The sequence below is a fragment of the Bactrocera oleae genome, chromosome 5 (assembly GCF_042242935.1).
Source record: "Bactrocera oleae isolate idBacOlea1 chromosome 5, idBacOlea1, whole genome shotgun sequence".
NCBI classification, from domain to species: domain Eukaryota; kingdom Metazoa; phylum Arthropoda; class Insecta; order Diptera; family Tephritidae; genus Bactrocera; species Bactrocera oleae.
In genome coordinates, this window is record NC_091539.1 from 60,771,845 (window position 1) to 60,788,780 (window position 16,936).

The following is a 16,936-nucleotide window of genomic DNA, read 5'->3' on the forward strand; positions in this document are numbered from 1 at the left end:
ACGTTCTTTTTTAACCTAAAAACCGCTTTTATGTCGGAACCGCCAATATCGCACCACTATGGAAACTTGCATATTTGACAAGATGTCTTCACAAAATTTGGCACAAATAAATGCTTAAGACAACGGTATAATCTGCTTAGAAAATGCTTAGATCGGATTACTGTAGCATATAGCTGATATACAAATTGATCGATCAAAATTCAGTGCTTCTGTGTTCTTAGAGTAATGCTTAAATTAAACTTTTGGTTCTTAAAATTATAATTTAATTGATAGAGTAGTCGAAAAAAGTCTTAGTCCACCCCGCTGTAATATCTAAGCATTTTTAGACAGTTGAAGTATGTAAAACTTTAAGCCAGTTTCATCGAAAGATCGCACAAAATTTAGTTTAACAAATTTTTTTTTTTGGAAAAATTTATGTTAAGCTAAAAACTTTACTAGTAATATATTAAGTTCCTGTTTTTTATTTTGTTTCAGGTGACACGAGTTGCTAGAATAACCGTCTCCCACTTAAAAAAGGTGATTCCGAAACTTTGCCTAGTAACGTCCATTTTGAATAAAAAACTTAATAAACAGTCTTTATGTATACTCAAATAAAATATTTTTAATAAAGCTTCAGAGAGAAAACTTCTATACCTATTTTCTTAGTCTCAGAATAAATTCAAATTTAAACCTCTTTTGAGTGCTCTAGAATGACCTAATTCTTTCAGCAACTTTTTGCTTTCTTCGGCTATAAAAATATCGACTCATGTGTTGATCTTAAAGGAATAGGATATATGCATATATAAAACTCTTTACTACATTAAAGAACCAACCTAATGTCAAATAACAACTTATTTTTGCATTAATAACCATCACAAAAATCCGAAAGCAAATAATATATGAAGATCAAAATAAAAAAATTCTGTATATATGTAAGCATTATCAACCTATATTATACCGGCACTCTGACACCTTGTATATTTTCTTAAAACTCTCATTTCTTGTATATATATATATATATAGTACTTACATTCATCGCAATTCTCACTGCCGGTGATAATGCATTTGCTCTTCTTGTTGCGCGTCCAATTTTCGCGACACGTCAAGCAAAAGCCATTGCTGCTACATGTTGCACAACCGGTGGGACAGGCAACGCATTCTTGACGTTTTTTGTCCGCATAGTAACCGTCCGGGCAATTGTTTAAACATTTGCCATCGAAGGCAAAGCGACCCGAACGACACGTGATGCATTGCGATTCGGCGGAACCGTTGCAAGTGTCACAAGATGGATGGCACGATGCGCAACTGAAATAAAAGAGCAACAACAAGCATTATAGCTTAAGGTAAGAAGTGGCATATACGAGTACATATGTATATGTATGTGTATAAAGTGTATATATCTACAAGCGAAAGATCGAAGAGTATATGAGATTTTTATGCAAAAATTTATTCCGAAAAATATTTTTGTATGCAAATGTATGAGAGTGGAAATAATAAATGGATATTTGTATATATGCATAAACATAGCAAGGCATATAGAAATATGTATACTATATAATATGGTTACGAATGCCTGCTGACTATTTTAGCCATACACACATACTTATGCAGGCCCTGTAAAGATTTGTCTTCGAGAATCTGTCGCCAAGGGTAATAACTTTCGTTATCCTTTTACATATATACCTGTGCATAGAGTATCTGCTTTATGTAAGTGTATATATACATATACATACATATGTTTGTAAAACTGTTCAGTACGATTATATTTAATGGCTGCAGGTAAGCAAATATTTCACTGCAGAGTGAGTTGTAACATTTTATAAGAAAATCACCAAAAAAATTTTATATTTCTCGAAGTGATGAGGTGTGTTGCACCGCTTGTCGAAGTGTGAAATTTAATATTTTGCATATTTTTAAATTCTGGAGGCAAGGTAATGTCGTCTATTGCTGATGACAGCATGACGTTCAATGACTTTTTTATTTTTTGAAGGTGATATTATATTATCTCTGTTTCGAAGTGAGTTTGAGTTTCTGTGGTTTTAGAGCTTAGCTTAACATATGCAGCTTGATACCAAAATCTCTTAGTTTTATTTTGAAATAATAAAAAATCACACATTTATAGCACGAAAATACAAATTTTTAAAGAATAAATCGGAAATTGATTGTATATTTTTTATTTTTTATTTTTGCAAATTGATTACCAAAATAATGGTACGGTTCGAATAATGCTGAGCCATGATTAATGACTTTTTCGTGTCGGAATTGGAAGATGTTGATGTGCACCACATTTCGTTCCTACCACACGGCGTTACATACCATGTAGTCAGCGAAATCAATTTATTGAAGGAAACTTTTGGTGGACGTATTATCTCGCGACGTGAGCCTGTAGCGTGGCCTCCAAAATCGTGAGATTTAACACAGTTGTAATATTTAGGGTTATATGAAAACGCTTATCTAAGCAGAAAAGTCCGAGACAATTGATGCCTTGGAAGAGAATATTTAGCGCCTTATTGCTGACGTACGGCACCAATTGCTGCAAAAAGTGTGCGGAAATTGATGATTCGAGCCAGCCACGGCGAACACATGCCCGAAATCCTTTTTAAAACATAACGGCAAACTGTTATATTAATAATAAAGCCAAATTCGTGGTCATAACATTAAATAATAAGCGTTTTATTTCTTCTTAAAAATCACGTGTCTAAAAAAATCCTTCTTTATAATATTAAGACCTCAAATTTTACACGATTTTTTTTCGTCACTTTTGACAAAATTTTCACGTTTCTAGGGCAAAAAAAAATTAAAATTGTTTTTTTTTTTTGGCACACCTTAATGCTCATATATATTTTACTATTATATTTGAAAAAAAAAAAACTAAAATTGATTTAGGACATATAGCAAACTTAATTCTCTACTGTAAGTTCCTGTTTATAAGTAAGTCTTGGATTTGCTATGATTTTGCGCTGAATATTTGTAAAAATTGCGCTCGTAATTACTTTTTGAACTGTATTTAAACTGCTGCCAACCCAAACAATTGAGAAAGAAGTTGTGCAATTATATTTACATCTTTATCAACTTTGTTAAGCATATTTCATTTATGTATATACAATTTTTTTTGGAAATTTTAACCGCTTTTAAAATTTCTCTAATCGTCACAAGTATGAATTCCTAATTGAATATGATATTATTAGTATTTTAATTCTATGTACAGGTTTTAGAAGGCTTTGACAAAAAATATATGTAAATTATACTTTCAACGCTTGACATACATTTTTTCAACTATGACTAAATCTATCGCACGTATTATTTTTCGCCTTCAGCTACTAGCATGAATGTATGCAAGTGTGTATGAGACTGTTCGAAACTCCGAACAATGGATTTCTGACTAAGGCTGTTGCACTCATAGTCGCAAGTGTAGTACATACATATGTATGTATGTGTGCGCAGTGGAAATGTTATAACCGATGTACATATTATGCTTTTACAAGGAATGGGTAATGCAACACATATTACAATAACCAAAGTATATGCAAAAATAGTTTGGAAACAAAACAGGACAAAAAAACATTAAAAGTATGGCATGACATATATGGTACATTCGCTAACTCCTATATAAGTATTTATACAAATATACATACGTTAGTCACTATATAAGGGCAACAAAAACTTGGTTAGAAAATCTATATGAGGCTAGTTGTAAATGCTAATCAGAAATCTAATTTCACTACAATAATATTTTCCGCCTCCCACTTTATTTTTATGCAACATAAATTAGATAAATATTATTTTATAACATCCCTAACACACATTGTAAAGCATAATAAATAAATTTCTCGACTCGCTAAAAATTTCCTACAGAGCATCTTATGCACTTAAAATGCGCACAATTCAAATGTAAAATATTTATACACGGATTCAACTATGTATATATGTATGTACGTGTACATAACTACATGCCTGTGATGCGGTGGTAGAATATCTGATATTCAATTTTCAATTGGAAATAGATTGAATGCTTTTTATTCAATTCAATTGAATGCAATTCGTGTGCGGAGGCAATAAGCGTTCAATGAACGGTAGCGTGGTCATATTGTGGTACTGGAATCGAAAATGTCTGATTTATAAATGTACACATACACATATATACATATGTATGTGTGCGTGTTAAATAAATGAAAAACGCAACAGAATAATAAAGGACCGACGAGGAAAGGAAAAAGTCTGCCGTTTATAGTTGTAGCATTAGCAGCGCGTGGTTTTATTGTGGCTCTATGTGTGTAATTAAGTATTGCTGAGATTAAGAAATATGGATAGGATAGATCAGCATATTTGAGAGCATCATGTTGTAAGGCAAGTGACTTTGCCTAACTTGCTAAGCATATTTACCGTCACAGTTTGGTTTAGTTCCTGCCCAAGTATAGAGTTTGTTATACACTTACAGAAAAGAAATAAAACCTTCAACATTTAAGAAGAAATGAAACGAGGCCAAGAGTTTAGCTTTATTGTAAATATAAGGGCTTGTCATTATGTTTTGAAAATGTTTGCGGACAAGTGACAGTCGCGGCTGGCTTGAATAAATTCCAGCTGATAGACACAATTTTGGACTACTTCTGCAGCAATCCGTATGGGCCGTATATCAGCAATAGTGAGTCGAACATTCTCTTCCAAGGTGTCAGTCGTCTCGGACTTATCTGCGTAGACTATCGACTTCACATAACCGTACAAAAAAAAGTCCAGCGGTGTTAACTCACAGGCGCACGACGCTTGATGATGCGCTCACCTTGCTCTCAATAAATTGATTGTTGCGTTGGCTTTTCTTCGTATGGCAATAAGCGCTGTCTTTTTGGAACTAAAACCTGTTCACATCAATACCCTCCAATTCAGTCACGAAAAAGTCATTAATCATGGCGCTATAACGTTCCTCATTAACTGCAACATTACGGCCGGCTTAAGTTTTAAAGAAATATAGACCAATGATTCCTTCTTCCTAGTGACTTTTTGAGAATATAACGACATCTGAATAATGATTTATTAACGTACCTATTCAACCATAAATGAGCTTCATCGCTGAATAAAATTTTTTTGTGAAAATCGGGACCGGTGGGCATCTCGTTTTAGGCCCTTTCACCGAACAAGCAAGCAACGCTTGATGGTCATTCGGAATTCCCGCAAACCGAGAGCTAGTCGCTAAATCTTTCATAAAGTTTATGGGTTTCATTCGGATCTTCTTCTACACTCTGCGAAACAACAGTGTGGCGTGTCTGATGATGAGAATAAACGTGTTGCGAAACTGATCCATGATTGCTCACATTACCGCAGTGTCGGTTGATTATGACGACCAAATATTGGACGCTGTGCACGATGCTGCTCGCCAACGGAAACATTATTTTGGTAATAAATTTGCCGGATTTGCAAACTTTGTTCTTCAAATAAATTGTTTAAATCGGACCAATATAGCATATAGCTGCCATACACGATCAAAAACAAGTTCTTTTATTAAAACATTTTGTGAAAGATATATATGTAGCTTTGAGTAACCAAAGTTAGCGGTTTTTTTTGTTTATAAATGTGAGTGATGTTCTAGTCGAAATTCGTATACAAGTGTTCGAATGTTAACAACAAAAATGTTAAAACTTTAGAAGTTCCCAAAATTATTGTTGGGTTATTCTAATACAGTGGTGAGAATGCATCAATTGTTAAAAAAAAAGTTTTGTGGAATAAAAATATGTGTTGCGTTAATATTTAGTGGCTTTAATTATAGAATAGATTGAGTAGAAATGCGAGCAGTATTATATCTTATTCAGCATATTATGTGAATGATTAGGACCGCATTTTTTTTTAGTATTGCTTCACATCTGATAAATTTACCGTTAATAAGATTTTAGAAGACGTGGTCATGCTTTTCATAACTGCATATTTTTGTGCATAATGCATTTAATTAAGTGTCATTTGCAGCTTACATAATTTACTGTATGCACAACCATATACAAATATTGCCACTCGTAAACCAGCCACACTTTTTTATATCATTCTTTTTTTTATCATAAATAGCCCACGGTGCGTTGCAGTTAAGTTGCCAAAAGTTATTGAAAAAAAATTTTTGCAATTTGTATTTGCAAAAAATATATGCAGCAGAGGTCAAAAGTAATTACATGCACGCCTCACTATGTACATAGGCTTAACTACAAAAAATTATATAATATATTGAATAGCGCTCCAACACTGTTTTCTTATTTTAAGGTTTCCGCTCAATATAAAAGTTGCGACAGCTTTACTATGCGGTTAAAAACCATAACTACTTACACATACATACACATTTTTTTAATGCATTGTTGCCATGCCGCACTAAATTACAGTTAAAATTTAATATTTTCCTTTGTTTTATAACGCGCGCTCGATTCTTAATATAGAAAAAATTTACACAAATAAAACGCAAAGTAAATAGTGCAAATAAAATTTGATTGTGAAACGCTCAAAGGCACTTTTGGAGTTGTCGCGTAAATTACATTTGAAATTTCGGTTTTTCGTCACGCCAACATGTCGCATGCACGCGACGCACAAATTCGAGTTGACAGTTATTCTCATATTTATGTGTAACTATGGGCGATTTCTGCTTCATGTAAGCGGGTCTGTCATGGCAATTAAGCGCTTTATTTCTAGATATGCGCTTGTTGTTTTTGCATTTTGTTGGAAACAATTGCATTTTTTCATCACATTTTGGTGGTTAATTTGAAATGCTGTTGTTGCAGCGCACGTATTTGTCATAAATACTAAATTTTTCTGCTTTTTATTTTTGCAGCTATTAGTGTCACGTGGTATCTGCACTGTCATATATCGCGATTTCCACCAAACTGCCGTTGCGGCGAAAATCAATGAGTTATTGAATATGAAATTGTTGTGCGTTGCTAAAAATATTATAGTAACAACGTAGCATATGTGGATATGTTTTTGAAGTATGTGTGCGTGTGTGTGCGATTACGGCGCAAATTAAAAAGTGTCGTGATATGTTCCAAACACCCAAATTATTGCAAGCGTAAATTTTAGAATGATATTTATATAAGTTTGATTTGTTTTACAATTTGAACAAAAAATAATTTTGCAACATTTTGTGCTGTGTTAGAATCGTGTTATGCAATTATATGTAATTGCTGTGGTAGTAAATTCAAAATCAAATTTAATCGGATTGATTTTTAGAACCTTTTTAAAGATTTTTATAGATTTTTAATTGTAAAAAAGCTTAAGGGGTTGCATGGGTTTTGTCGCGCCAAAAACGCGCTATTTTCATTAAATTGTTTTTTCATATAAAAAATTAAACATTTTATTCAAACTTTTCGACAGCACAAACAATTCTTACGCCTTTCTTTCTTCAGGTCAGTCAGTACATAATTGCTGCTCCATACCAATATAGTTTTATCTATAGCGATTTTTTTACCAAGCACAGGGTATATTAAGTTGGCCACCAAGCTTGTAACAGCTAAAAGGAATAAAAGAAAACGTCGGAGATCCAATAAATATGTACGAGTTTTTGTTCATATCATCAGCGTGGCAAGCTGATTTGGTCACAACCGTCTGTCTCTCTGTATAGACGCGATCTCAACTTTTGAGATTTCGATTTGGAATTTGGCACACAACCTTTTCTACCCAAAAAATTGCTCATTTGACGGCACCACTGATAGTGGACCACTATAGCATATAGCTGCCATGCAAAAATTAAGCCTTTGGAAGGAAAATTATTTTATTAAGAAAGATATTTTCACGAAAATCGGCATACATTGTTTTGTATCTATCATCCTAATTGAATTCTTGATATCAAAATAAATATAACTGCTTTGACAACCGATTATTCCATTTCGTGAGAAATCTTTGATTAGAGAACGGCTAACAAAATGGATGCCAGATGGTTTTCCTATCATTTGCAAGAAAAACAAACTTAATTAAATCTTTAAATTTTTAATTGCAAAATAAATATGAAGGCGGTCAATTTATTAGCTTTGGCTTTGCATTTTTACTTCGGTCTCCTAATCAAGAAATGCTTACTAAAAACTTTAATACCTTTTCCTCGTGATTACTTACATTTAAGCTGTTTTGTTCACGAATAATAAATGGATTTGTATCACAAATATTCTAGCAGCTTAATTCGTCTTTCAATTGGTTCGCAGGTTAAGCCTTATTTAGTTTTATATTATAATATTTGAAAAAAATGTATATCTTGAATACTTGAAGAACTAGGTACATGATACGTTTTCTTAAATATATATATATATATATATATATATATATATAAATATATATACACTTTTAGGCCCTTAATTTATTGTAACCTCGCTCATTGTTGACACCTGATTTTATTACTTTTGCAATTTTCCTTTTTTTCACTTTTGCAATTTTCTTTTTTCTTTTACGAGATAATTTAACTTTTTCACATGTCTTCATTCTTTGGTGATTGAGTGGTATTTATGTATGTAGGTCTATTAGAAGGTCAGGGCGTTGACACACATGTGACAATAACAAAAAATAAAACAAAGGGGAGTGAAAACAACGCGCGCGCGTAAATAAAATGTTGCTGTCAGTTTTGGGGAACGAGCTCATTAAGCAACGGTAAGTGATTGTATTGATTGTCTTCAAATATTAGCTTGTGATAAAGGCAGAAGTAGATAAATTCTCTAGCAAATGACAAGTAATAAAATTATGGCTAAAGTTGGATAAGAAAATTACAACAAAATCGAAAATTGTTTACTAAAATATATGTCATAAAAGCAGTTTAAGTTAAGAAGATCTACAAAAGTTAACGTTATTTAATTAAAAGAAAATTTAATTAAATAATATTCATTTAAATGTCTAGAAATATACTTAAATTTTCTGCAGTTACTGGCTAGCATCCAAAGTTATAGCATCTAATTACAAATTCAATCCACCAAAGCAGCAAAGCGACCAGCCCTGAGCTAAACGAAACATTGCAATTTAATGGCCCCTGCAGTGCTGCTAAAATAGTTTTAGTGCTTGAGTATAATTTCCAACTAAACTGTTTACACAAGCCATTGGCGTTTGGGCTATAACCAGCTGTCAAAGCTGTAGCAGTACAATGATGGATTATGGTCATACATAAGTTAATGCATATAAGAAAGCACACACACACATGCGCAACAGATAGATATACATATAATAACTATACATGTATACTAATATGACAAATGTGTGTGTATCAAAGAGCCTGCTATCCGCAAGATATCCGCAATGGTTATTATCATGCTGAGCAGCACACGTGTAGTTTGCTGATAAGTAGCGGTAACTGTGAAGCAATCACATGGCCACATCGGTGCATGCAATTATGTAAGGCTTGATGCAGTCTGGCGTCAAATTGCAACACATATGCAGCATATTAGCGATTGTATTAAATTATATAAAGACAATCAACTTAAACTACATAAGTAGTGGCGCTGAAGAGTGAAGTGAAAATGCAGACGATTCGATGATGCTTACTACAAAAAACAAAAAAATTAAAAAAAAAAAAACTGGTAAAACTTCAACAGCTAAGAATACTCTGATGAAGATGGATCTCTTGTACCTAAGCACAAAATGACTGAGACCCCATAAGGTCAATATAAAACGAGGAGCTCAGGATCTACACTTGATCTTATCGAAACTGTACTAAACATATGATGCATTGATGTGAGAATAGTGACTCTCAGAACTAAGCTCTCATATTCTTAAGGAAATTTCCGAACATTTTTCGAACTGAGGTTTTGCAGAGATTAACCTACAGCAGAAATTTCATAATCAATGCATTATCATAAGAACTAATATCAAACACTTAGTAAGCAAATTAAATCTTTAATGATCTTCAAGTGTGTTATAAGGCTTTATAGATTTAATCATGGAAAATGAAATGACAAACTATTGACTTAGCAGGCGACGGAATATAGGCTGATAGTATACGAATTTTCTGCCAATGAATTCTTTGAATATAGTAGTAGAATATAGTCATATATAATGAAGCTAGTGACAATTAGCAGTTAAGAAACAAAGCTAATGACTAGTTATACCATATATTGTAGACAACTTCTCTTCAGCAGTTTCCTGACTTTGACAGTTCTACCCACTAAAATAGGGGTTGATAGTATTCGATAATATACACCACTTTTGCAATGTCGGTAAAAAAATATTATATATCTCATTAGTAAAGAAAACATAGCTAATACCCGCAAGCCAATGCCCAAAACCAAAACTTCGACTACATTTCGTTTTTGCATTCCAAAATATCAAACATACCATGAAATTGATTTGGAATAATTTTTGTTGCACATTCGAATTTTCCAGCTTCATTGCACCACGTCAAATTGCATATTAATGAGAAGTGCAATTAACGGAAATTCGCGTATATCAAATGTGCACAATAGCAACAAAAGCGCACAAATAGCATATCAATTACCGCGATTCGTGAGAACAATGGCAAATGAAAGACAAAAGAAAAACGCATGAATCATGTGGCAATGAAGGGAATATACAATATAATAAACGAAAACGAACAAATATTTGCATGCAAATGCACAAACATATATATATGTGTAGATGTATGCTTATGCTATATACTTGTATAATATGTAGGAAGTATAAAAGCGGCTGCTATAATGCAAATTTAATTGGAAACTAATTACAATAACACTTGTGTGCAATTAATAAAATGTGGCGAATAATTTTTTGATTTATTTGCGATTGAAGAGTGTTTGTGTTTGTGTGCGTGTATGTGCAACAGGCATACATTTGCCTGTCAACTTTTGCAATTTGTGGAAGAATAAATTCATAATCACACTTCAATTTGAATGAACAAAAGGGTTTTGTCAAATTTGATATTTCCGATAATTATTAAATCGCTAAAGAGGCAATAAATTTTCTAGCATGACTGTAGTCAAGCGGAAAAATGAATAGTAAATAATAAAAAAATAAGAAAAAGCCTTAACTTCGGCTGCAAAGAAACCAAAATATCTTCGCAAGTGCTTTTCTTTTGACATACAAGTTGAAGGGCGTAAAAAGATGTTTATCTTGAATTTGATCGCTCGGTTTGTATGACAGCTATATGTTACAGTAGTCCGATTTGAACAATATATGCGGATATTGTAGCGTTTTTGTGGATAATAAGCTATGTAAAATATCTCGTCAAATAAAAAATTTTCCACACTGGACTTGATTTTGATCGGTAAGTTTGTATGACAGCTCTATATATTTGTTGTCCGATATGAACAATATGTTCATAGTTAATAAAATTGAATAATAATTTGTATCCAAATTCGTGCAAATAATCTGTCAAATAAAAACCATTTCCATACAAGGATTTGATTTGGATCGATCATTATATATGGCAGCTATATGCTATAGTGGTTAGATAAAAATTTTATAAATGAGCGTGTGCAAGATTTCAGTTCGATAACTCAAAAACTGAGGGACTAATTTGCGTGTATACAGACAGACGGACGGACAGCCGCACATGGCTAAAATGACTAAGCGCGTCCTGCTTTCATTCAGATATTAATTTTTAAGGGTCTTTAACGTTTCCTGCTTAGTATTACAAAATTTCCTGTTCAGGGTATAAATATTATATAATAATGTTTGTTTTACTTGTTTTAAAATGTGATAACCCAAGCACATACATATTTACATATATCACTTCAAAAAGGTTTTTAGCTCCAATGAATTGCATTTATTATATAATGTGGCTACTACATTTCACTTTATTGCATTCATCGAAAGCAATTTCGCAGTAATAACATTTATTGAGTGATTAAGAGTAAAAGCCACTCATATCGTTTACAAACGTAACTATTCATTAAGTTAGTTTGTGCATATGGTAAATATATTTAGGTTATGTAAATGAGCGTAACAAGTACTTCAACTAAAATCAGAATTGCATATGCTATGATGAATCAAATGCCCCTCAAATAAACAGATATATGGTATCAGTTAATTAAGTTTTACAAGTTATGTGATGCACATGTTAACGCACTAGAGCCCTGCAAAGCAAATATGTACATATGTACATTCTAGAAATGCTTTGTTGCAGCAGAGAGGCACTATTAATGACCTCTGAGAATCGTTATTCGCTAATTGGGGCGAGAAATTTATGTTACTGACAACTCTGACAGGTGCATGGTTTTTGCTTGCATCAGGGCAGAGGTAATAGTGCTGAGCGAAACGTATGAATACTGTTAGGGGAGTACAAGTGTTTACAAAACCTTTGAGCAACACGCTTCGCTTCTATATAAAATATTTATAATTTGAGTTATTTGAGGTTTATTCTTTAATGAGCATTTAAGATAAAAGCCTGGCTTTACAAAGGAATGTGCATAGCAGTCTAAGTGTGGTCCATCTAAGCTAAAGATAACTAAATATAATATCATAGTAATTTTCAAAACTGAGGCCAAGACTAAGTAGAAATTATGGGTTCCGCGAAGCAAAGGCATTGCTAAATAAAGCTGTACAAGTTTTTGACCTCATATTACGAACAGATTAGAGCCAATATTTGCCATTTTATAGTTGGAAAAGTCTAGTTTAACTGTAATCTTATTGTACTTACTTGTAATCCTCGGTTTCGTACGTGTGAAGAGGACAAGCCGAGTAGCATTTATGTTCGTGCATCACTAAATGATGCTCACAGCTGGTGCAATAGTCGGGACGATCTTGACACGAGGCGCAGTTGGCTTCGCATGGGACACAAGTTTTGTTGTCATAGTCTATGAATTGGTAATAGTGGAAAAATTAATTACTATTGATAAAATAATTTGTAACATCCTAATATTCTTGCCTAACGATGTATTAGAAAGTGGGTGTCTAGGTTTGAATTATAAAACTAGTCACTGATATAGCGGTCTTCTTAATAATAAATAAATACTACTTTTTTATCAATATTGATTTTGAGCTATATTCCATCATCTATACTGATGCTAATGTGGTTATGATGCTCATATTATATTCCATGCTTTTTCCTACTTACTTTCATAATATCCATCCGGGCAGACTTGCAGACATACAGCCAGATCAACGACATGCAAATGAGCTGGCGCACATGTCAGACAGCTATCTTGTCCAGCACCGGCGCAAGTTTCGCAGGACTCATGACAAGGCCAGCAAACGCCACCCTGATTGGGGAAGGAGCGCGGTGGACAGCGGCTAACACAGGTGCTGAAAGGTAAGGTAAAGAAATTATTGTATCAGTGTGTTAGGTATATTATTCTATATATATTCTACTCACTTATCCAGACGGTAGTGTTTGCAGGCGACACATTGCGTCGGACCACGTCCATAGCAACCCTGCGAATCACATTCGGGATCGCAATCATGCAATACTAGCTTGTTATTGGAGTCAGCCATGACATTCTGACGCTGAGGTGTGGGTATATTGTGACCATCTACGGTGGCGACCGCTTGCTCGGGATTCGAGCCAGCGCCGGTGAATAAATTTTGAAAGTTCAGATAACCAGCAAATTGATCGGCATTATAGTAGCCACCCTCGTTAGGCGGTTGACCTAAATCCGACTCAGTTGGATAGGTGTAGGGGTTAACGCCAGCCGAAATGCGCATCTGCTGCTGCATCAGATCGCTCTTCAAACGCATAGGCTGCACAGCGGTGCCATAGAAGATTAGTTGCCACTTGGAGAGTATGCCTGGTTGATTGACACGTCGACGTCCACCATTTATAACTTGTAGCGTCCAGCGACCTTCCGCTTTTTCACCCCAGAAGTGCACACTCAAGAAAGGCCAATCATCAAAGTTCGACTTCACAATATCACGTGGTCGCTCGGTTAACAGCGTGCTGGTAGTACCCATTGGCGAAGTAAGTAGGATGCGCAGATTACCACGTGGGAAGAAACGCAAGGTGATGCGACACTGCACATGCTCCAAATAGCGTACTTCATTGATCGTGCCCGCACAACCGTTCACATCCATGTGTGTGGCCAGCGTGTAACCGGGCGAATCCTCAATTTTACGGTCCTCATTATTTTCACGCGACTTGCAGATATGCTGCGGCGGTACAGTTGTCCATTGCTCGGCCAAACTAACCATAGCGCCAGCGTCCATCAGGCCATAACCGAACTTGTGGCTGTACTTTCTCTTGACACCATTCAAAATCCAACCACTCTCCTTCTCCAGTGGACTGGGACGTGAGGTGTAGACGACGAGGTATTGCATATCACGCCAGGTGAGATTCGGATTGGCTTCAAGTGCAAGCGCGCAGATGCCTGCTGCTAGTGGCGCAGAAGCGGAGGTTCCGGTGTGTTCGACAGTGCAAATATGATCGGGGCGTAGGCGACCATCCATATCAACGGTGGCAACGCTTTTGTCATGGCCAGGCGTGCCTGAGCTGTATGTGGTAGCGAGTGTGGAAGAGCATTCTTCCAGATACCAGGGTTTGTAACTGAAAATATGAGAGGCAGAGAGACAAAGAGAGAGAGAGAGAACAACATTATTAAAAAACATACTTGTAGTAATGAAGCAATACATATACAACGTCTACCAATAGGGATGACTTGATTTTGACAGCTCGTGGCGGCCATGTTTGTTCACAGATTTATGTGAAATTTTGTCAGTGTGTTCAGCAAGGCTTGCCACTTCATCATGTCACGTTTCACTTTGGTACAATGCTTGAAAATTACCCAAGATTATTACACAAATTCACGTTCTGCGAAATATTCACGAAATTCGCCTTCATCGAAAAATCATATCTTCAGATGAGTTCCATTTCTGGCTTCATCAACATACAAACGCTCTTTACGCGAACAAGTTCCAATAAGGTGTTTCACGTCTAAACATGAACATATTGCGTGCAAAGTTTGGCGACTTGTTAATTTCGAGAAATGGCTCAGTCAAATGGCCACCAAGTTCATGCCTTTAGATTATTTTCTTTGGGGTATGTTTAATCAAAGGCTTATGCCAATTCACCAGCAACGCTCGAGAGAGCTCGAAGACAACAACATTCAGTGCACGTCGTTCTTGTTGCTAGGCCCTGCATATGAGTTTATGAATATGATTTTTATAATGAGACAGCAGCTAAACTCAACTCACATATTTCTGTCAGAAGGGGTATGCCTATCATTTCCAAGACCAGTATCTAATATACTATTCATATTTAACTCAACATACCAATTTTAATAATAAAACTGAACGTTTTAAATATGCTACGATATTTTACGTCGACCCGTTGGAAATTCTTGTCTGCAAGGCGAAACTTTTAACAGTGGACTGCGAGTGTACGAATTCGGTATTGGTTCAAAACTCGGTGCCTAGTTTCAACTGGTTTCACATATTTCATATATTTTACTTCGTAGTATAGACTCGTTTGGATTTTAGTAAGTACGGAATGATAAAGAATGACAGTCGAAGACAAAACACAAGCAGTTAAGAATGGTATGGAACCAAGGCTAAGCCTAAGGTGATTCCACGAGCATGAATAAAGATTCTGATGTGACTTTAGTCTACCCTGTAAGTTAGTTAGACCCTAGCCAAAATTTTTTAGAAATTTCGAAAAGAGATCTTCACCTCTGTTGGTAATATCAAGCAGAAAAAGTCTTAACTGATATCCTGAACTGGTTTAAAATCATTTCAAACCTTGTCTATGCCAAGGAAATAGTGTACAACTTTTTAATTCTAGTGAGTTCGAAAAACCAATACCTTTTGAACTCACTTTGAATATTAATTTTTGAGCTCAAGAAGTTATGTCTGATAAATATTAATTTGCCTGAATGTTGTTGCGTTCACGGTAATTCGGACAGGCATAACATACATCCGTTAATCTAAAAAGACTTAAAATTCAAAATTCCCGCTATCTGATCAATGGGGCGCCTAAAAAAATGCACCACAACTGTTATTTATAATTTTGTTTATATCACAGGCGTTTTGTGCAATTTAGGTGAAACTTTAAAAATATACCGTTAAGCTCTTAATTGGCAATTAACAAGCACGCCTACAAAAATATCGCAATATAAGTTTATCGCACTTACTTTACGCAATTTTAGGTATGTAAATTATGCAATATCATTTTATTTAATATATTTTATATTAATAATGATATGGTTGAGGTTACAAGCACACACACACGCACACACTTGCATATGGCAATTTTCATTTTAAAATACCATAAAGCCGCTCATTAATTGCCAATTAAAAATGAAGCAAACGTAGTGACGTAAGCTATATGCTTAAATACGCCTAAAAGTAGGCCAGCACTCACGTAAGCACACTAATTTAGTGTCGCTACAGAGTGACAGCGCTTAAGCGACAATTTTAACCTCAAAACCAATCATTTTAAATAAGTATAAATGTGAAATGCTCACAAATATTGAATAAATATGCAAATTAGTGTCATTAAAAAATATAAAAAAAAAAACGAAATAATAACGTAGTGGTAAATAAATAATTTTGGCAATAGTTATGCGCCACCTCAGCGCAGTCAAATGGAAATTTCAAAGTTTCATTTAAATCATTTGGAGCAAAAGTTCATGCGCAAAATACACAAATACTTGCGAATAATTTTCATAAATTTCAAGCATGCGTTCAAAAAGTATTATGAATACATGTTTGGATATACATATGTAAACAGTTATTTAGCTTTGTTTTTTGTTTTTTGGGCGCTACAAATAGCAATTTTCATTTTGGTTATAATTGATTTTAGTTGCATATATGCTTGATTGCTCGAAAGCAACAACAACCTCAATACCACTAACAGCATTATTAAAATATTTTTTGTCGGAAATAAATAAATTGTTTAATTATAAAGTGTAGCGTTGTAAATATTTTACTATTTGCTGTGGTTCAAGCACCACATATTGCCCACAAATAAATCCATCCATATATATAATATCTACATAAAATTACAGTAAACTTATATTCGACTAGTGATGACTGTAGTCAGTCATGCCAATAATTCTAATATTCACATGTGTAATTATTCAGTTTTGTAACGAAATAAAAG

The 16,936-nt window shown here is 34.4% G+C and overlaps 1 protein-coding gene across 6 annotated transcripts in view; it reads right to left on the reverse strand.

The window, feature by feature from the left end:
* Window positions 1–16,936, reverse strand: part of Fur2 (furin-like protease 2) — a 319,156-nt gene that overhangs the window by 23,978 nt on the left and 278,242 nt on the right. For all 6 annotated transcript variants that reach the window (XM_070110819.1, XM_070110817.1, XM_070110816.1 and 3 more), the window contains 4 exons: window positions 13,220–14,383; window positions 12,962–13,149; window positions 12,545–12,701; window positions 1,010–1,284 (listed from right to left, as the gene is read on the reverse strand). In XM_070110819.1, the coding sequence (XP_069966920.1) occupies window positions 1,010–1,284; window positions 12,545–12,701; window positions 12,962–13,149; window positions 13,220–14,383 (1,784 nt within the window). The remainder of the gene's footprint in view (window positions 1–1,009; window positions 1,285–12,544; window positions 12,702–12,961; window positions 13,150–13,219; window positions 14,384–16,936) is intronic.